Source organism: Urtica dioica, chromosome 12, assembly GCF_054948205.1.
Source record: "Urtica dioica subsp. dioica isolate 48M chromosome 12, U.dioica_male_clone48M_v1_H2, whole genome shotgun sequence".
NCBI classification, from domain to species: Eukaryota; Viridiplantae; Streptophyta; class Magnoliopsida; order Rosales; family Urticaceae; genus Urtica; species Urtica dioica.
In genome coordinates this window covers 20,848,110-20,865,533 of record NC_142767.1, presented here as the reverse complement: position 1 = coordinate 20,865,533, position 17,424 = coordinate 20,848,110, and the positions used below count along the sequence as shown (strand labels likewise).

The following is a 17,424-nucleotide window of genomic DNA, read 5'->3' as shown; positions in this document are numbered from 1 at the left end:
TGGTAGCTCCAGGATGCAAGTTGGAGGAGAGGTGCTCCTTATTAACTATGTTATGGATTATATATTATAGATACACCCAAAATCACACGTCTTAAATTAAAAAAAAAAAATTCTCACAAACAGCATATCATAAAAAGGGAAAAATAAAAAAATTAAATAAAATTAAAGCTCAGGAGATAACACAAGCTGTTGGATTTTTCGGTGTATCGCGGGTGTATGATGGCGGGTATTGAATGCTTTTGTCATGCGAAACGTAGGTATCAACGTACTGATTTGCTTTATCTTTCTTACGCTCTGCCCTCTTCGGCTCTACTTTCTTCTGCACTTTCTTTGGCTCTTCTTTTTTCTTTGGGACTGGTCCCACAGAGAGTAAATCTACGGGACAAAGCTTGGTCAGTTTGTTCACTAGTCCCACCGGATCTATATCCCCAGTCACTGTCAGCTTTTTTTCCTTCGGGTCCATGGACACCGAAATAACCCCTGAGAAACGTAAGGTTATGAGTAATATTGATTCTCTCAGCCATTTATACGTACATTCTTTTGAGTAATATTGATTGATTCAACATGGGTGGCTATAACGCAAAGCTCTATAGTACCTGAATGGCCTGAAGCTACTTCCATGACTTTCTTCTTCGCTTTTTCATCGTGGAAGTCTAATTTCATCACAGCTACCTGGTAATACGACAAATAAACAGTTCATCAGCACTGTATATGATGAATTTCGGATGAAGAACACAGGTCGATCGTTAAGAACAGAGAAAGCTTCGGAAATGAAAAAGAATATACAAAATTATTCTAACCTTCATTATTATTGTATTTTGGCCAAAAGCTGTGAGTTAATCAATACGCTGTGTTTGGGTGTTGAACTTGAACTTGGTTGTTTTGGGAGTTTGTATTCTAGTACTTATTATCATGTTGGAGCAAGAAGAAGAGATTGGTTGGTCAATTCAAAGTGGGACCACTCTTTGAAATCTTGACCCACTCTTTGAAATCTTCAGCCAGTGGGACCCGCTTCTTTGAAATGTCGTCGCTTTTTAGGGTCGCTTTTGAAGCTATGTGAGTTGCTGTGAAGGCATCATTTGTTTCGCGGAAGGACTCTTGATTTGTTTTATATGGAGTACCTGAGTGGAACCTTTTGTGTGAGAGAAGTTTCCAAGCCTTGGTCAATTTAGGTGTAGATTAGATAAATATATAAAGTGGCATATGGCAATAATGGTTCCATGTATACGAGCATTAATATAATATATGTCTTATTAAAAGGACAAAGTCGACAGATATAAACAAAAGTCGGTTAAAATTTCCATTTTGTTATTTCGTTAAGGGTACTCTTACAAATTAGCCATTTTGAAACGTTGTAATTTCAATCTAGTCAATGTTTCAAACGCTTTAGTAAAATAGTCATTGTCTTTTATTAACTTATCAAAACAACCTTTGCCACCTATTTCTTTTTGTTTCTTAAAAAAAAAAAAAAAACTAAAAACGGAATTTTTTTTTTTAAAAAAATCCCTCAAATCAGGTAATGGCTTACCTAAAAAAAAGGAAATAAATTAATTAAACTGAGGGAAAAAAAAAATAACAACGAAGAAAATCCAATTATGAAATATAGACCATTAATTAACGAAAATTTACAGTAATTTACGACAATTAACGAAAATTTATACCATAGAAACTAGCAAACCATAAATGTTAAAACATGAGAAATCATTAGCGAAAATATGCATCATAGAAACTGACAGACCATTAACGTTAATTAACGAAAATTTGCAAGAATTAACAAGCTTCAACAATATGAGAAATCATGGAAAAAAAACGTTGATTATCTCATGTTTCACGAACAAAAAGAACAAAGACGACTATTTTTTTTAATTAGCGTTATGGTGATTGTAATCCAGGGAGAGATAGACATGCCCAGCGATTTGAAATTCCCACTTATATATAACAAATGCATCAGAACATGTTTTGCTTTGGTACAAAATTAACTATATCATCGTACGTTAAAAATTTCAACAGTTTCTATAAAACAATTATGTATGTATATATATATACATAGATATAGAAAGCCATAGAGAGACAAATATAGAGTGAGAATTAAAGAGAGAGAGTTAGAGATAGCAAGAGAGGGCGAGCGATAAAGAGGAGAGAGGAGAGATCGATAGAAAGAAAGAGAGAGAGAGAAAGAAAGATACACAGAGAAATTATTTGTTCAATAACTGTTTTCCTATTTTCATGGAAACAAACACAATTAATATTTATTAATACTAAAATAGTTTTTTTTTTTTTTTAAACTGCTTGTTTTGTGAGAAAATAGCATATTCGAGAATGTTACACACTTAAAATTTGCCACATCAGCCAAAATGGCTATTTGACTAAAAAAAATTGAAACGTTGGCTAAAATAAAAATCTTACGTTTAAAGTGGCCTAGTTAGTTTTAAATTTCTTTTTCTAATTCTAAAATAATTACCTATTGAAGAAATATACCTATTTTCTAATAAATTAATCACTAAACATAGTAGTAATTGTTATAATTTTACAAGTGTATATGTGTATCACTCCCTTTATTTTATTTTTATATATGTAATGCATTTTATAAGGAAATGGACTTTCTTAAAAAAAATGCTAAACTGGACAAATGAGTTTTCTTCTTTAAAAAAACAATTAGTATTTTTGTATGACGGAGGTCGTTGTTTAATGTTGTATATTTTGACAATCCTCACAAAAGTTTATTTTCTGTGGCACTGTCATGGCGAGGATTCAAACTGCAAACAGAGACGAAGCAGCTAAGTAAAGCCAGTGAAGAAAATCTGAAGTATTTCAGTGTGTGGGTACGGAATCGATCGTATAAACTTTTGAATTTTAAGAGAGGTATATATATATTTAGTCATTCCTTTTTTCTAATTCTAAATAAATACTACAATTTACACATACCTCACGATTTAAATTATTTTTCAAGTGTTAGTGTTTCACGTAGCTAAATAGCAATATTAATATTCCAAGTGGCCTAGTAAAAAAGAAAACTCTCCTCGGTTTACTTGTCCAATTAAATTATTTTCTCTTTTTGCAAAAACAAAAAACATTCTTTATATAGGAAGGATAATTGACATCCCAAAATAATTTTAACCGTGAAAAGATCGATTCTGAACGAGATTTATAAGTATCTAAGACATATAAAATTGAAGAATTTCATATACGTTTACGTTTGAGATTTAAAAAAAAAAATAGCCACAACCCTGACGTGGACTAATATCTAGCACTTGTAAATTTTGATTTTGGCCCTTTGATTTTTCTCACACGTTTTATGTATCAAGATCGTATTAATTGAATGTAAATTTCATATTAAAATTTAAACAAATTGTTTCCTCTTTAGTAGGGAAAAATATTAAGAAAATATTTCCATAATTATAGGAAAATGTTTTTGTGTTAATTGGAGAAAGTCATGTTTGTCATTATCACCATATGAAAATTACTGCTTGATCTCTTGTTGGGAGTGATTTCACAGAGAGTAAATCGACGCGACATAGCTTGGTCAACTTGTTCACTAACACCGGCGGATCTATATCCCCTTTCACCGTCAGCTTCTTTTCCTTCGTGTCCATGGCAACCGAAACAACCCCTGAAAAACACACCATTTGGTAGATTTGATTTGATGTTCTCAGCCAGTTATGTCTGATCTCTATATCACTAGTATCCATTGACTCAACAAGTACCTGAATGATCTGAAGCTACTTTCATGACTTTCTTCTTGGTTTTGTCTTCGTGGTAGTACAATTTCATCACATCTACCTGTTATAATAACATATGAAAAATGAAACAATTCATCAGCACTGTGTGATAAAAGACTATACAAAATTGTCCAAATTAACCTTCATTGATGTCGTTCAAATGAGAAATGCGAGAGAAGAATAGAGGCCGTGCTTTCGAGAGAAGCTGTAGTCATTTTATTGGAGCAAGGAAGGAGAGATAGGTTTGGTGAATTCTAAAGTGGGACCCGCTCTTTAATATCTACGATATCAGTGGGACCCACTCCTTTTTACTTTTCATATAAGACGACGCTATTTGTTTCTTTCTCGGAAGGACACGCATTGATATGTGTGATGGAATGCCTGAGTGGTTTCAATTTCAAAGATGGCCAAATCCAAACCCTTTGTGAGAGAAGTTTCCAAGCCCTTTACGATCGGGTCGATGAGGAAGACTTTGTTGATTTATGTATAGACATGGTCGCGGCAAAGTTCAAAGACCATTAATATTCATATATTTAATTTTTTTTCACAAAAATATTTAATGTTATGTGTTATTTTAGATGAAAAAAATACATACACAATTTAGAATTAAATTAAATTTGATATTTTTTTCTTAAAATTGATTAAACATTATTTGTATAATTTTGTAATAAAAAATTAAAAAACACTTATAAAAGAAAGAAACAAACTGAGAGAGAGAGAGAGAGATGAAGCAGAGTAAAACAAGACGGACAGATTCCCCGCTAGTCCCTGTTGGTCGACCCGTCGTTGTCTCTCTCTCTCTCCTACTAATCATACCTCGCGTCATGTCCGTTTCTCTCTCTAGAACAATGACTTCGTGTTTGGGATTTCGATTACCTACGATTTTATTTTATTTTTTGTTTCCATGGAGATTGTTTAGCTCGTCCGTGAGAAAAAGAAAAATAATGATACGATTAGAGGAGTTAATATTGATTTCTTTGAATAAACGAACTTCGTGTCTATTTACGTATAGGTCTACTATGATTTTTATGTAAATTATTAATGGTTGTGCATAGAGAGATATTTTGGTACCTGTTATGAGTAACAAATTATAAATAGAGAATTGGCATGACAATAATGGTTTTCTAATACGGGCATAAAAAGATGTGTTATTAAAAGGATAAACAAATAACTGACGGTATATAATCAATTAGTTACAAAATTATAGGACCTTAAAGAAAACAAAAGGCTTGGCCAAGTTGTATAATAAACGCATAGCATCATTACACATGTGTCTAACAAGCTTGATTTTCTAATCACCACTGACTGACTGCGGTAAATATCACCAACATAATTCCCTGAAGACCAATATTTATTCTAGTTAAGCAATAATAAACATACCAACTTGGGAGTCGACAAACCAAAGACAAACCCCGCGGAAGATAAAATCTAATAAGCGAAAATTTGTAATCAAAGCAAAAAAATAATAGACCATGGAGGGTCTCTCTCTCTCGAACTAATAAGCTACTTTACTTTTCAGAATCTGACTCTGTTCGAAAAATACTGACTCGTTATCCTCCCATAACTTTGTACATGCCTCCATCGAAGCAGCTTCAATGCTTTCCGATGGTACCTAAAAATAAAGAACAGTGAAGATGGATTAGAAATTAAGCGAGTAAAAAGCTCTGGAATCAACATCGATTCTCATAAATATCAAATCATCCGTAAAAATCAAGCAGTCATATCTTTATAAAATTAACGCTGACAAACCTGGTTGCAAATGGCCAGGCTTAATATGTAATTTGAATGACTGGGCTGGGAAATGCTCTCCAAAACTACAGTTTTTTGCAATTGCATTGTCATAAATTTGGCTGTAGTAGCGCAACGTAATTATTGGAATTTTTGCAATTAAAAAAAATTGAAGTTACTCTCCTGATCATCCTATCATTTCCCTTATAAGAAACCGGACTCCTGAATCTCCATAAATCGATTGCTACAACAAAGATTGACAGACGATCGTATAAATAAGCAGCCAAAACAACCTAGTCTGAACTCTGAAGTCATGTATTACCATAGTTTTTGGGAAAAGATAAATTTACTTTTCATGTTGAACACCAAACAAGATTTTGAATAGTTTACAAGACCTACTGGAATTCCTAGTCACATAACAGCAAAATAATTCAACAGAGGGAGAGGGATAAATCATTCAACAACACGATACACTAAGGTATTTATAAATAAATCAAAAAGGAAAAAAATCAGAGATCAAGATCTTACTTTCAAACCACTGAATATTTTCCCGGCTGGGTTCCGCCCGGAAGAGATAAAGCCTGGTTCGTGAAGTCTTCAAGAACCCGCTTGAGATCGGCTTTCGCTCTCTTCACGGAGTACTCACTCGGACCCTCGATGAACAAGTAAAGTTTCCGCTCCCCGGGCCCGGCAATCTTCCCCGGAGGGAAGAACTGTCCTCGGGTGGTAATGGCTGCTCCGGTCCACTCCGATATGGGTCCCAAAGTCTCCTTGTGGGTCACCTTCCACCGGGCGTTCTGTGGGAAATCATTAATCTCAAGCTCGGCTTCATAGTGCTCAGGAATCGAATCGGCTTGGATCTTCGCCAAGTTGTGCTGCAAATTCATTGCCGCAGCAAAAGCCGCCGCCCGGGCAGCTCCGTCGGTCGCGGCACTCGGCGCGATCGCCGGTATCGACAGGTTAAGACTGCCCGGAACTGAACTGGGCAGCCCGCCACCTGGCAGAAGTTGACCGGGGACGAGAGGGTTCGTGGCGGCTTTGGAGGCGGCGGCGATGGCGGCGAACTGAGCCAGAGCGGCCTGCTGAGAGATTTCTCCGCCGGCCTTTCTCACGCCTTCGTTCTCGTCCTCCGAATCGGACTTGTCTTCTTCGAATCCGTACTCTTTAGCCTGAGCCTTCTTGGCCGCTTTCCTCACTTCGTCTTCTTCTTCGTTGAACTTGAACCCGCTTCCACCGTAGCCCGTCCCGTGTGCTTGCTCGAGACCCTGGTTCACTTTCGCCATGAAACCGTTGGCGAGGGCTTTCAGGTCGTCGGGGATGACTTGCTCCGAGAGCTGGAGAGCCTTGACGAGGTCCGGAGAATATCTGGCGTCGTCCTCGGAGATGAACGTTATAGCGCAGCCTTTACGGCCCGCTCGGCCCGTTCGACCCACTCGGTGAACGTAGTCCTCGTAGTGGTTCGGAACATCGTAGTTGATCACCAATTCAAGATCTTTCACATCTAACCCTCTCGCGGCAATACTAGTCGCAACCAATATGTTGCAAACGTTGGTTTTGAAATCTGTGATTGTTGACTCGCGATCAGTCTGATCCTTGGCCCCGTGAAGGGAGACACAGGGGTATCCATGCTTGAGAAGATCTCTAAACAAATGGTCACACCTTTCGTGGGACTGGACGAATATCAAAATCTTCCCTTTCTCATACCATTCACCAAGCAGTTCCAATAATCTGAAAAACCTTTCGTTTTCGGGCCTCACTTCAACCAGTTGAGCAATGTCCTTGTTGACAACACTTCTCCCACCCACCTGTATCTCCACGGGCTTGTTCAACACTTTGCGAGCCAAAATCTCAACCTGGCGAGGAAAAGTAGCAGAGAAGAGAACGGTCTGTCTATCCGGCCGAATATTCTGTACAATTCGAGTGATTTGGGGCTCAAAGCCCATGTCAAACATCCGATCCGCTTCGTCCATGACAAGATAAGTGACTCTACGAAGGTTAGAAATTTTCCCACCACTTGTGCACAGAATATCTATCATCCTTCCGGGGGTACAGACAACAATCTCTGCACCGCGCTTCAGGTCACTGATTTGCTGGGCAACACCAGACCCTCCATACACAGGAACACACCTTAGACCAAGTACCTTGGTGAACTTCCTTATATCACCGTGAATCTGCTGAACAAGCTCCCTCGTCGGTGCCATTATAAGCGCGATAGGCCCGTCTCCAGCAACAACTGGTTCCTGGTCTTTGATATGCCTCAGCATCGGAAGCACGAATGCCAATGTTTTTCCGGAGCCAGTTTTCGCGATACCGATGCAGTCCCGACCACTCATAATCACTGGGAGTGTCTGAGCCTGAATTGGCATAGGCTTTTCGAAATTCATCTTCTTTATGGTCTCCAATATTTTAGTGGTGAGTCCGGTTTGATTCCAGGCCTTAATGGGCTTCGGCACATCCTTACCATGTATCTTGAATTCCATCTCTTTCCGATATGCAGCCACTTCTTCCTGGGTCGTCGCCGAAATGTCTCTTACTTCTATATAGAAATTCTTCCTAAATGGTTCGTAATTAATTTTCGAATGATCTACTATAGAAAGCTTCTCGGCTTTGGTCTTCTTCACCCTTTTCATGAACTCATCATCATCTTCCTCGTCTGCCGAGTCACCATCCTTCTCGAGGTCCCCATGATCTGATTCAGAATCTTCACCAGGAATTATTCTGCCCATTGACTTATTCAGACCTTTTCGGTGTTGCTCACTGTTCTTATTGTCTTCCGTTCCTTCCTTGTTCACTAAATCTGAGCTCTGATCTTTAACTTCGGGAACAACCAGATTATTCATAAAAGCATCTAATGGGTCGATTTCCTCTTCATCACCACCATCTTGCAAATTCTCAGGAGCCATTTCGTTCTTAGAATCTACTGCCATCTTATCATTATCATTATCGTTATTAATGTCAGGTTTGGGATTGGGGTTGGGGTTGGGGTTCGCATCTTCATCAGTGTCCATAGCCATCTCTTCCTTTCCAGGTGCTTCTTCATCGTCCGATTCACCCTCAAGTGTCCAAGCCTTGCCAGACTTGGGTTCTTCAGCGTTCGCTTCCCCGCCCTTCTCTCTTTCAGATTCTTCCTTTTTTCTTTTCAACTCTTGCCACTCCTGAACTCTCCTCCGCCGCTTCTCCATTTCGTCATCCAGCTTAAGTTGTTCTTCCTCTAACGTCAGTTCGACTTTTGGCTTCTTTTCCTCTAACTTCTCCTCCGAACTCTTCTTTTTGGGACTCCCTTCTCGCCTAGTACTTCCCCGTTCATGATCCTTTTCACTTCCGTCTCTCCTCCTCCGCTTCCTATCACGATCCTTGACATCGTCATAGTTTTCGTCATCGCTGCCAACTTCGCGGCGTTTCTCCTTCTCGCGCCTCTTTTCTCTTTCTCTCTCCTTATCCCTCCCCTTTTCGCGTTCCCGATCTCTTCTATCCTTCTCTCTCCCTCTATCTTCCCTTTCACGCTCTCTCTTCTCCTTCTCTCTTTCTTTCTCCTTTGCAATTTCCCTCTTCTCTTTTTCCTTCTCCCTCTTCTCTCTTTCCTTCTCTTTATCCCTATCCTCTCTGTCTCTTTTTTTATCCTTTTCCCTATCCTTGTGCCTATCTCTATCCTTCTTCTTGTCCCTGTCTCTGCCTCTTTCCTTCTCATCATCCCGACTTCGCTTCCGATCCTCATCCTTGCTCCTGCGCTTATGATCCTTATCTTTACCTCTGTCCTTCTCTCTATCGTAAACCTCGTCTGAATCGACACTCTTTTCGCGGTCCCTCTTGTCCCTGTGCCTCTCGCCGTTCCTTTCCCTATCCCGGTGGCTTCTCCTCGATTCCACCGATTCTCCTCTCCTAGATTTATGCTTCCTTTCTTCTATTACCTCCTGTTGTAAAACACAAGTTTAGTTCCGCAAACACTGTCAATATTGCAGTTAACAAAAAGTACACAAAATTCACCAGCACTATATGACTAAAACAAGATAAAGACCATAAAATTTAAGCCATGGAATCTAAGTTTGAATTTTGAGGACCAATCTAGAATCTCTTTTTACTTGATACAAACTGCTCTTACACAAAGGCATCAATCTAATGAAGAAATCATATTTTCGCGAGTATTAAACTTAAAATAAAATATATATAAAAGAAAAGCAAATCATCAATACTATTCGCTATTGACATTAACGCATTTTTTTCTCCATTATTCTCACTTAAGCATCGTCATCACCATCCTCACTGTCTTCTTCTACTTCAACAACTGTTTTCTTCATGTTTTTTTTATCCCTGTTTGCATGAACACATTTCAGAACTCTTATGTCTATACTAACTAAAATCAGGATTTCAAGGCACAACAAGGCGCCCAAAAAACGCCCCGTCCGCACCAGAGGCGTTTTAGGGCATTTTCCATGTTCTCGAGTTTTCTAAAACCCTAACCAGAGAGCAACCGCCAGGAATCCGTCGGAATCAGCCACGGTCTCTCCTCTGTTTCGTTCCTAACCCTAATCGATCGAATGAATCAAGAGAGCTGAAAACCAAACTTCGAATTCGGCCGCTAATGAAAACCGACCAAACGCGAACACCGATCGAAATTCCAGTTTTCTCGATGGTGAAGCAAGGATATGGGAGAAATGAAAGAAGAGATTACCTCATCAGAACTGTCACGGGACTCGCGAGGGGCGACCTTGTCCCGGCCATTGACGCCCTTGGCGAACTCGACACGCGGAGGAGAAGGAGAAGAAGAAGTGTTATTGAAACTCATGTTATTGAAACTAGGAACTGTCCCAGATTGTCAAAATCTTTTTTCACCCAAAATCTTATATATTATGCTTCTGTATAAAAAAAAATATTAATAAAAACAAAAGCACATCAAAAACTTTTGCGAAATACTGTTCAGCTTCGAGGAAAAAAAATTATTTAATCTTTCTATCACTTTGGAAATTTAATTTTCCTTTTAACCGGAAAATGTTTGGCTCGGTTAATATCCGTCTAATTAAAATAAGGGAAAATATCATAGTCATACGCAAGGATTGAAATACCGGAGTTACCGAAAGAAAACCGTTCGATATGTCGATTTTTGGCACTTATCAGTAGAGATATGAATAAACCGTTAGATACCGAGAAAATCATCGGTAATCGCTACATGATGGTCCAGTAATTTGCTCCGAACTAACTTACTAACATGTCTACTCTAGGAAGTTCTTGATACGGTTGCAAAATGAACCAAAACAATGGAATTGTTTTTACAAAATTGATACGGTTATAAAATAAAAGAAAGATAAAGTCAAATTAGGGTATTTAAGGAATAAACAAATGATTTTGGCTATTTGGTTATAACTTTGTAAATATTGGGTATTTGCTAATAAAGTTTGTCTAAAGTGTTCTAATAGTTTTAGACCTCACATTCGAGGAGTCCAATTTGTTTTATGTTTAGCCTTCATTTTTTTAAAATGTTAATATAAAAAGCCTCAATTTGAATTTTTTTATTTATTTGAAAGCTTATTATTTTATTATTTTTATTTTAATTGAAAGCATAATTTTTAATTGTGCATCTGGTCATAATTCATGTTGGACCGTCCCTGGGGCTAGCTTTTACCGTCCAATGGCTTCGGATCTTTCTATCTACAAAGCCATATAGCGTTGTATTCTCGAGACCATTAAGGCACGTGTTTTTTTTTTTCTCAAGATTTTGTAAAGCAATTTGTGGTGCAATATTCAGACAAAGGCATGAGTCCACCGTGTCGTTCAATAAAGGTCTTTCATTATGTATAGGAGAGACTCAAAATCAAACGATTCTTTCAAGCTAACTTGGTGATTGAGGAAGTACAATGAGCCTATACTACCAAGTACCAACACTTTTTGTATAAGTGAACAAATGCGCATTCGTTTGATAGTTTATGTTTCACGAGAATGATCAGTCATCATGTGAAATATATTTTGTACTAGTTTCGTCCAATATTGCCACAAAATAAAAACTACGGGTTTATGTAATTGGACTCTAAAGCGGGTGCCACTAAGTAATATAATTTTTATATTTTTTTTTCAAACTTGGTGACTAGGTAATATTACTAATTTTTTTAAAAATATATATTTATATGAACTTGCATTATAATGACCATCAAATGCATCTAAATAAAACGTCAATGGTTTTAGCATTAAAACACGATGTGCCAAAGACGTAAAGTGTTTCTAGCATAAATAAGTCCAACCTCAAAGTTTTAGGTCAATTTCATATTCAACCAATTTATTATGCCAAGACAAATTCATTAGTAGTGTGCTTTATTTTTTAGTTATTGGTGAATGAATTGAACAGGTGCTTACGGATTTCTTGATTCTTACGTTGTATCGTAAATTCATGGTTTTTACATGATCTCGACGAGGTTTTGTAGAATTTGGACAGAGAGCAGAAAAATATAGATATTTTTAGCCCTAAATTGCCTGACGTTCTATACAAGTGTCAATGTGTAAAGAAATCGAAAAAAAAAAAACATAGTTTAGACTAAACTTATTTTTTTAGTCACGTTCCAAAACAGTTTTTCATCACACGATCCTATCCATTAATTTTTTACTGCGTGCATTTTAAGTTTTTTTTTTTTACTTAGCTTTTAAAATTATTGGTTTGAGTTTAACATTTTAAGGTTGAGCAAACTACTCGACTATGTTAATTGTTAGCTTAGAAATAATTGCTATTTTAGTATAGTTAAAAAAGAGTTTTATTACCAGCTAAACGTCTAAGCCGCTTGAAACTTTGCAATTTCATGCTAGTCGATGTTTTAATATTTCTTAAAAAACTAGCTTTCAGGCTGATGTGGCAAATAAATCAACTATTCTATACCTAATTTACCCTTATTAATTAAATAATTATATTTTTTCGAAGTAAAAAAAAATCAATTTTCTAATTAGTAGGATATTAAAACTAATTAAATTTGAATTTATTAGTCTCTCTTCCCAAAAACCGCTATCTCTCTCCAAAATCATTCTTTCTCCAAAAATCGTTCTTTCTCTCTCTAATATCGGAGCAAGACGTGACGGCGGAATTTCGCAAATCAGTAGTGATTTTTTAGTGTAAACGGGTCAACAAAAACAACCTCATGAATTTGTCATGCGTATCGCATGATTTTAGCCAAATTCTGTCATTTCGGACTCCAAAACGGTGTTTTTCCATTTTTATTTGCTTTTATTTTCATATTTTCCTAAAAATTTTGTAGAATTCGATTTACCTTGTGGTGGTTCTTCATCTTTCCTATCATCTAATCTACATCACTCTCTCTCGGTTGGGTTTGTAAGGTTTTGCTTTTTTATTTTTTATTTTTTATTTTTTATTTTTTATTTTTACTTTTGAATCGTCATTTTAATTTTCGTTAATTATCATTAAAATACATACTTCGATTGAGAGGTCCTGGGTTAAAGCCTTAATTTTCGTTAATTATCATTAAAAGACATATCTCGATTGAGAGGTCCTGGGTTAAAGCCTCATGGGTGCATACATTTATGTCTCTTTAGGATTTATTTTAAATAAAAAAAATCAACCAAATAAGCCACCGAAAGTGTAAAAATTGTTAAATAGTCAACTTTTTGTAATTTTTTTTTTAAATAGTCACCTCAACTTATTTACGGCACTCAAAAAGACAAAAATACCAAAAAATATTCCCGCTTATTTTGAGTTTTTTTTTTGTCTTTTTAAGTGCCGTAAATAAGTTGAGGTGACTATTTACAAAAAAATTTACAAAAGATTGACTATTATACAAAACGCTATAAGTCAAATGATTAAATAGCTAAAAGACTCTATTTTTAATTATGTAATCTTAATCAATAATATCACTTGGGTTTTACACTATTAATATATATCATGTAATCTATTTATTTTTCAAAAAAAAAAAAAAAAAAAAAAAACCATGAGATATTTTATCGTGAAAGTGGAAAAAAAAAATATCAATACACTATTCATTAGATATTTTATACTCTCCCATGTCCATACCCCACCTTTTTTTGCCCTCTTACCGAACTGAAGTCTTAATACAACACGTGGCGCTTTATCGTGAGCTGCCTTAACTGACCGACCACACACAAGCTCAAAAAAAAAAAAAAGAAAAAAAAAAATTTTTTTAGTCGTCTCCGTTTCCCTCAAAAGCCGAACTCGACCAGAAATGGCTTTGCCCGGAATCGGACCACTCGGCGGAGTCGCCAACAATACGACAACCTCGACGTCGTCGTTTCAGGAGGACCTAAGTAAGAAGATCCGAAAGCCGTACACCATTACCAAGTCCAGAGAGAGCTGGACCGAGCCAGAGCACGACAAGTTTCTCGAAGCTCTTCAACTGTAATATCTCTCTTCATTTCATCATTCATACTTTAGTTTGCTTGTACGTCATTGCGTTGAATTGAATTTCAGAGGCATGTCTTTATAATTGAGATTTTGTTTGGATTTTTTTTTTGGGCGATTCCTTCCGAGAGAAATGAAGTCTACGATATTTTGCTTGAAATGAAATCTAATATATATAATTGAAGTTGGCTCGGTGTGTTTTGACTGATATCGTTTTGGTCTAGTGGAGAGTTTTGGTGTGTGGATGTGAGAGTGAAGTTGATTGTTTGTCACTTTCTTTGCCATTGCTGTTTTATATTCTCACTAATGTCTTATCACGTTCAGATTTGACCGCGATTGGAAGAAGATCGAAGCGTTTATCGGATCCAAGACAGTTATTCAGGTCAGCTTCATTGTTTTTTCTTACATTATGGTTTTATGATTTATCTCAAGCAATGTTGTCCTGTTTGTAATACTGATTAGTAAAAGGGCAAACTAGTCACCTTAGCCATTTTGAAACGTGATTTTTGGTTTCTAACCCACGTTTGTTAAATTTTTTAATCTAGCATTTATTGAAATTTACAGCTATGAATTACCTAATATACCCTTGTGATCAAATTTAATTGAAGAAAATAGTAACCAACGTTTGAGGGAATTCTAATCTACACGTGACTGAAATTTGGTTAATTTGAATACATAAAAGGATATTTGTTAATGTAATATGAAAGGAAAGAAATACTAATTGATTGTAGAAGTCAACTAAATAAATGCGTATTGAAAATTTGATCGGCTTGTGAATAACACCGTATTAAATGCGTATTAAAGGAAATGAAAGAAATATCAATTGATAACACCATCGACAACTTCAAACTGGTGGGCATTGATTGATCGACTCTACCTGCACATATGTAAATTTACCATAATTAACAGAAATTAACAAAGCAGTGGAGATTAACAAAAATTTACAAACATTTACACTGTATTTGCTTACACGGCTATGATGTTCATTAAAGAAATAAACGCTCAATAACTAACTATGCCAAATATAGATTTTTTTTTAAAAATTCGAAATATATACGCGTGTATTAACTTCGAAAATTTTGAATGATCAAACGTGGGCTACAAGTTTTTTAAGCCAAATTCTAGTAGAGGATATTATAGTAATTAACATCTTACATAATTAAGACACGTCATCATTTTCGGCTAGAGTGAAAATTTGAACGAAACGTTGGGTAGATTACAATTTCAACGTTTCAGGTGGCTTAGTTCGACTAATTTATCAAGTAATTTTTGCAGATTCGTAGTCATGCACAAAAATACTTCTTGAAAGTCCAGAAGAGTGGGATAAATGAGCATTTACCTCCACCTCGGCCGAAGCGTAAAGCCGCTCATCCTTATCCTCAGAAAGCTTCAAAAAACGGTAATGGTGCTGTGTTGACTTGACAGTCAAACTTAGAAATAAACACTTTTTTTTTTTTTTTTGCTGTAGCAAACTGCATTGAAGTTTATTTATTATATTTATTTTTATCTCGGTTCAGTGCCAGCGCTGTTGCAGGTTTCAGGGTCTGTGTTAGCTGAAACAGACATTTCAGGCAATATTAAAATGGGTGATTCCTCTATTAGGAGCCCCTTTAATAGTCCGGCCACGATCTCTTCGTGGACTAATAATTCTGTGTACCCCGTCGATATGTCTCTAGGGACGAAAGGTCTGGTCTATTCCGATTACAAAAGCTTTAGTTTTTGTTCAGGGCCGGCCTTACCCTTTGGCCATTTAGGCCATGGCCTAAGGCCTCAAATTTTTAATGAAAAAATAAGTCCTAAAAAAAGCTCCAAATTATTAAATAAAAAAAAAATCTCAAAAATATAATTATCATGTATAAAACCCACTTTTTTATAATAAATTTTATATGTTTTTAAAATAAAGGTCTCAAATTTTATTCTTGCCTAACAGCCCGTGGTACTTTGGGCCGGCCCTGTTTTTGTTGCTACTGTGGGTTTAACTCATGGTGTAGTGTTTCTATTTTTTGTTTTTTTTTTATTATTTTTTATTTTTTATGTTTCTGGTTTTTAGCCCCAAGTGTGGAAAACAACTCTTGTGGTAGCCCCGAGAGCACTCCAAGAGCGCGCCCGGTCGGTGAAATGACTGATCAAGGAAATCATGGCCATCAATTGAGAGGTAAATGAAGTTTATATATCCTAGACAGATGAGAGTCAACCGAACCGTTTAAGAAATGGATATAAGTTTTTGACCTTTTAAACCTGGAAAAGGATGACAAACATGTGGCAGATTTTTTGGTGATTTTAGTACAATTGAATTGAAATTCTTTGGCTGATGGGTGATTGATACATACATGCATCACACGCTTTGATGTTAATATGTATTTCGAAAATAAAGAGTGGCTTTCAGAAAAGAATTTGTGTTTCACTGATACAAAAAGATTGCCTTGGAACATATATCCCAAAAAACACGTGCGGATTGAAGAATTAAATTTTTAAAATTTTGTATCCTCAGAACTTTTATGTTCGCACTTTTTATAGTAATGATGTGCTTTGCTCTTGGTCTTCGTGATGCTTACTTGCCCTTATGCAGTTCTTCCCGACTTTGCTCAAGTATATAACTTCCTCGGCAGTGTCTTCGACCCGAAAGCTTCAGGTCATCTGCAGAAACTAAGAAACATGGATCAAATAGATGTTGAGACGGTACATTCTTTTTACGTAGAACTTCCATGTTAAAGCATCAAATATTTCATCGGGATAATGATTGTTCGTTTATGTTAGTGTTTCATTAATAAATATCTTTCTCAATGAAGTAACTTTGATCTTTGTAAATGCTTTTCTTGATACAGGTGTTACTGTTGATGAGAAATCTTTCCATCAATCTTAGTAGTCCTGAATTTGAAGATCATGTAAGTCTTCAACTTCAACGAAACCTTTAGCATATAGATTAATCGTTCAGTCAGGATCAACTGGAAACTGGAAAATCTAATTAGAATCCAGTTCTAAAGTCAAACTATTTCATCCTCATCCCAGCGCGATCTTGATTTTTTTTTTCCATTGATACAGCGAATATTACTTTCATCCCAAACAACTGAATCAGAGACCGCAAATCACAGCAATGCAAGCGAAACCAATCAGGAAGAAGACCAGCCAACAAGCATCACGTAGGACGTGATTGATCGGCATTGAAATTCAGAATTCTTGAAGGCGATCTTCATCCTGTGACTGTTGAGTGTCTGGTCTACGCTCAAAAAAACATTTCAAGAAAAAGTTCGCGATTTCCAAGTTTCGATTTATCCGCTGCACAACTTGAAAGGCTTCTGATTGCCTGTCATTGGTAATAAATTTTGACCATTCTAGTTTATGTGTAGAGTGGTACTCAAGAAGATAGGGAAGAAGAAAAAAAAATGTATAGTTCAGTTGTGTTGTATCGAGCTTCTTGAAATTTCAGTTCATTGTTCTATTTTATTGTCTTCCTTGTAATGAATGTGTAATTGATATTTTGCATCTCTCTCAAATGTATTGTATCTTTCAGTTTTATAAACATCCCTACTGCCAACTTAATTGAAAGTAGTATCAGAGGCTCTTTATATTATAAGTTTATAACATGGTAGCTAAGCAAAGAAACGACTTAAATTACTGACTAAACATGATATT

The 17,424-nt window shown here is 36.3% G+C and overlaps 4 protein-coding genes across 7 annotated transcripts; 1 reads left to right on the top strand and 3 right to left on the bottom strand.

The window, feature by feature from the left end:
* Positions 1 to 32: 32 nt before the first annotated feature.
* LOC149380205 (heavy metal-associated isoprenylated plant protein 39-like) lies at positions 33 to 944 on the bottom strand. Its single transcript, XM_089603457.1, has 3 exons — positions 801 to 944; positions 597 to 672; positions 33 to 480 (listed from the first exon to the last, which is right to left on the bottom strand). Exons 1-3 carry the CDS (start codon positions 804 to 806, stop codon positions 170 to 172), a joined length of 393 nt encoding a protein of 130 aa, XP_089459583.1. The 5' UTR covers positions 807 to 944; the 3' UTR covers positions 33 to 169.
* Positions 945 to 2,293: 1,349 nt separating this feature from the next.
* Positions 2,294 to 3,939, bottom strand: LOC149380204 (heavy metal-associated isoprenylated plant protein 13-like). Its single transcript, XM_089604277.1, has 3 exons — positions 3,861 to 3,939; positions 3,705 to 3,780; positions 2,294 to 3,610 (listed from the first exon to the last, which is right to left on the bottom strand). Exons 1-3 carry the CDS (start codon positions 3,864 to 3,866, stop codon positions 3,447 to 3,449), a joined length of 246 nt encoding a protein of 81 aa, XP_089460403.1. The 5' UTR covers positions 3,867 to 3,939; the 3' UTR covers positions 2,294 to 3,446.
* A 1,071-nt stretch (positions 3,940 to 5,010) lies between these two features.
* On the bottom strand, positions 5,011 to 10,281 carry LOC149380203 (P-loop containing nucleoside triphosphate hydrolases superfamily protein). Of its 3 annotated transcripts, XR_016294167.1 has the most exons (4): positions 10,117 to 10,281; positions 5,976 to 9,358; positions 5,469 to 5,533; positions 5,011 to 5,331 (listed from the first exon to the last, which is right to left on the bottom strand). XR_016294167.1 is itself a non-coding variant. In XM_089603194.1 (3 exons), exons 1-2 carry the CDS (start codon positions 10,228 to 10,230, stop codon positions 5,978 to 5,980), a joined length of 3,495 nt encoding a protein of 1,164 aa, XP_089459320.1. In that variant the 5' UTR covers positions 10,231 to 10,281; the 3' UTR covers positions 5,011 to 5,331; positions 5,976 to 5,977. The 3 variants fall into 3 exon arrangements, 2 of the variants coding, with proteins under 2 accessions (XP_089459320.1, XP_089459321.1); XM_089603194.1 differs by lacking the exon at positions 5,469 to 5,533; XM_089603195.1 differs by lacking the exons at positions 5,011 to 5,331; positions 5,469 to 5,533 and adding an exon at positions 5,540 to 5,691.
* Positions 10,282 to 13,502: 3,221 nt separating this feature from the next.
* Positions 13,503 to 17,331, top strand: LOC149380202 (protein REVEILLE 6-like). Of its 2 annotated transcripts, XM_089603196.1 has the most exons (8): positions 13,503 to 13,788; positions 14,116 to 14,173; positions 15,067 to 15,190; positions 15,309 to 15,476; positions 15,842 to 15,946; positions 16,361 to 16,470; positions 16,617 to 16,676; positions 16,834 to 17,331. In XM_089603196.1, the coding sequence occupies exons 1-8, from the start codon at positions 13,616 to 13,618 to the stop codon at positions 16,933 to 16,935; spliced, it is 900 nt and encodes a 299-aa protein (XP_089459322.1). In that variant the 5' UTR covers positions 13,503 to 13,615; the 3' UTR covers positions 16,936 to 17,331. The 2 variants fall into 2 exon arrangements, with proteins under 2 accessions (XP_089459322.1, XP_089459323.1); XM_089603197.1 differs by lacking the exon at positions 15,309 to 15,476 and having other exon boundaries at positions 13,504 to 13,788.
* The last annotated feature ends 93 nt before the right edge of the window (positions 17,332 to 17,424 follow it).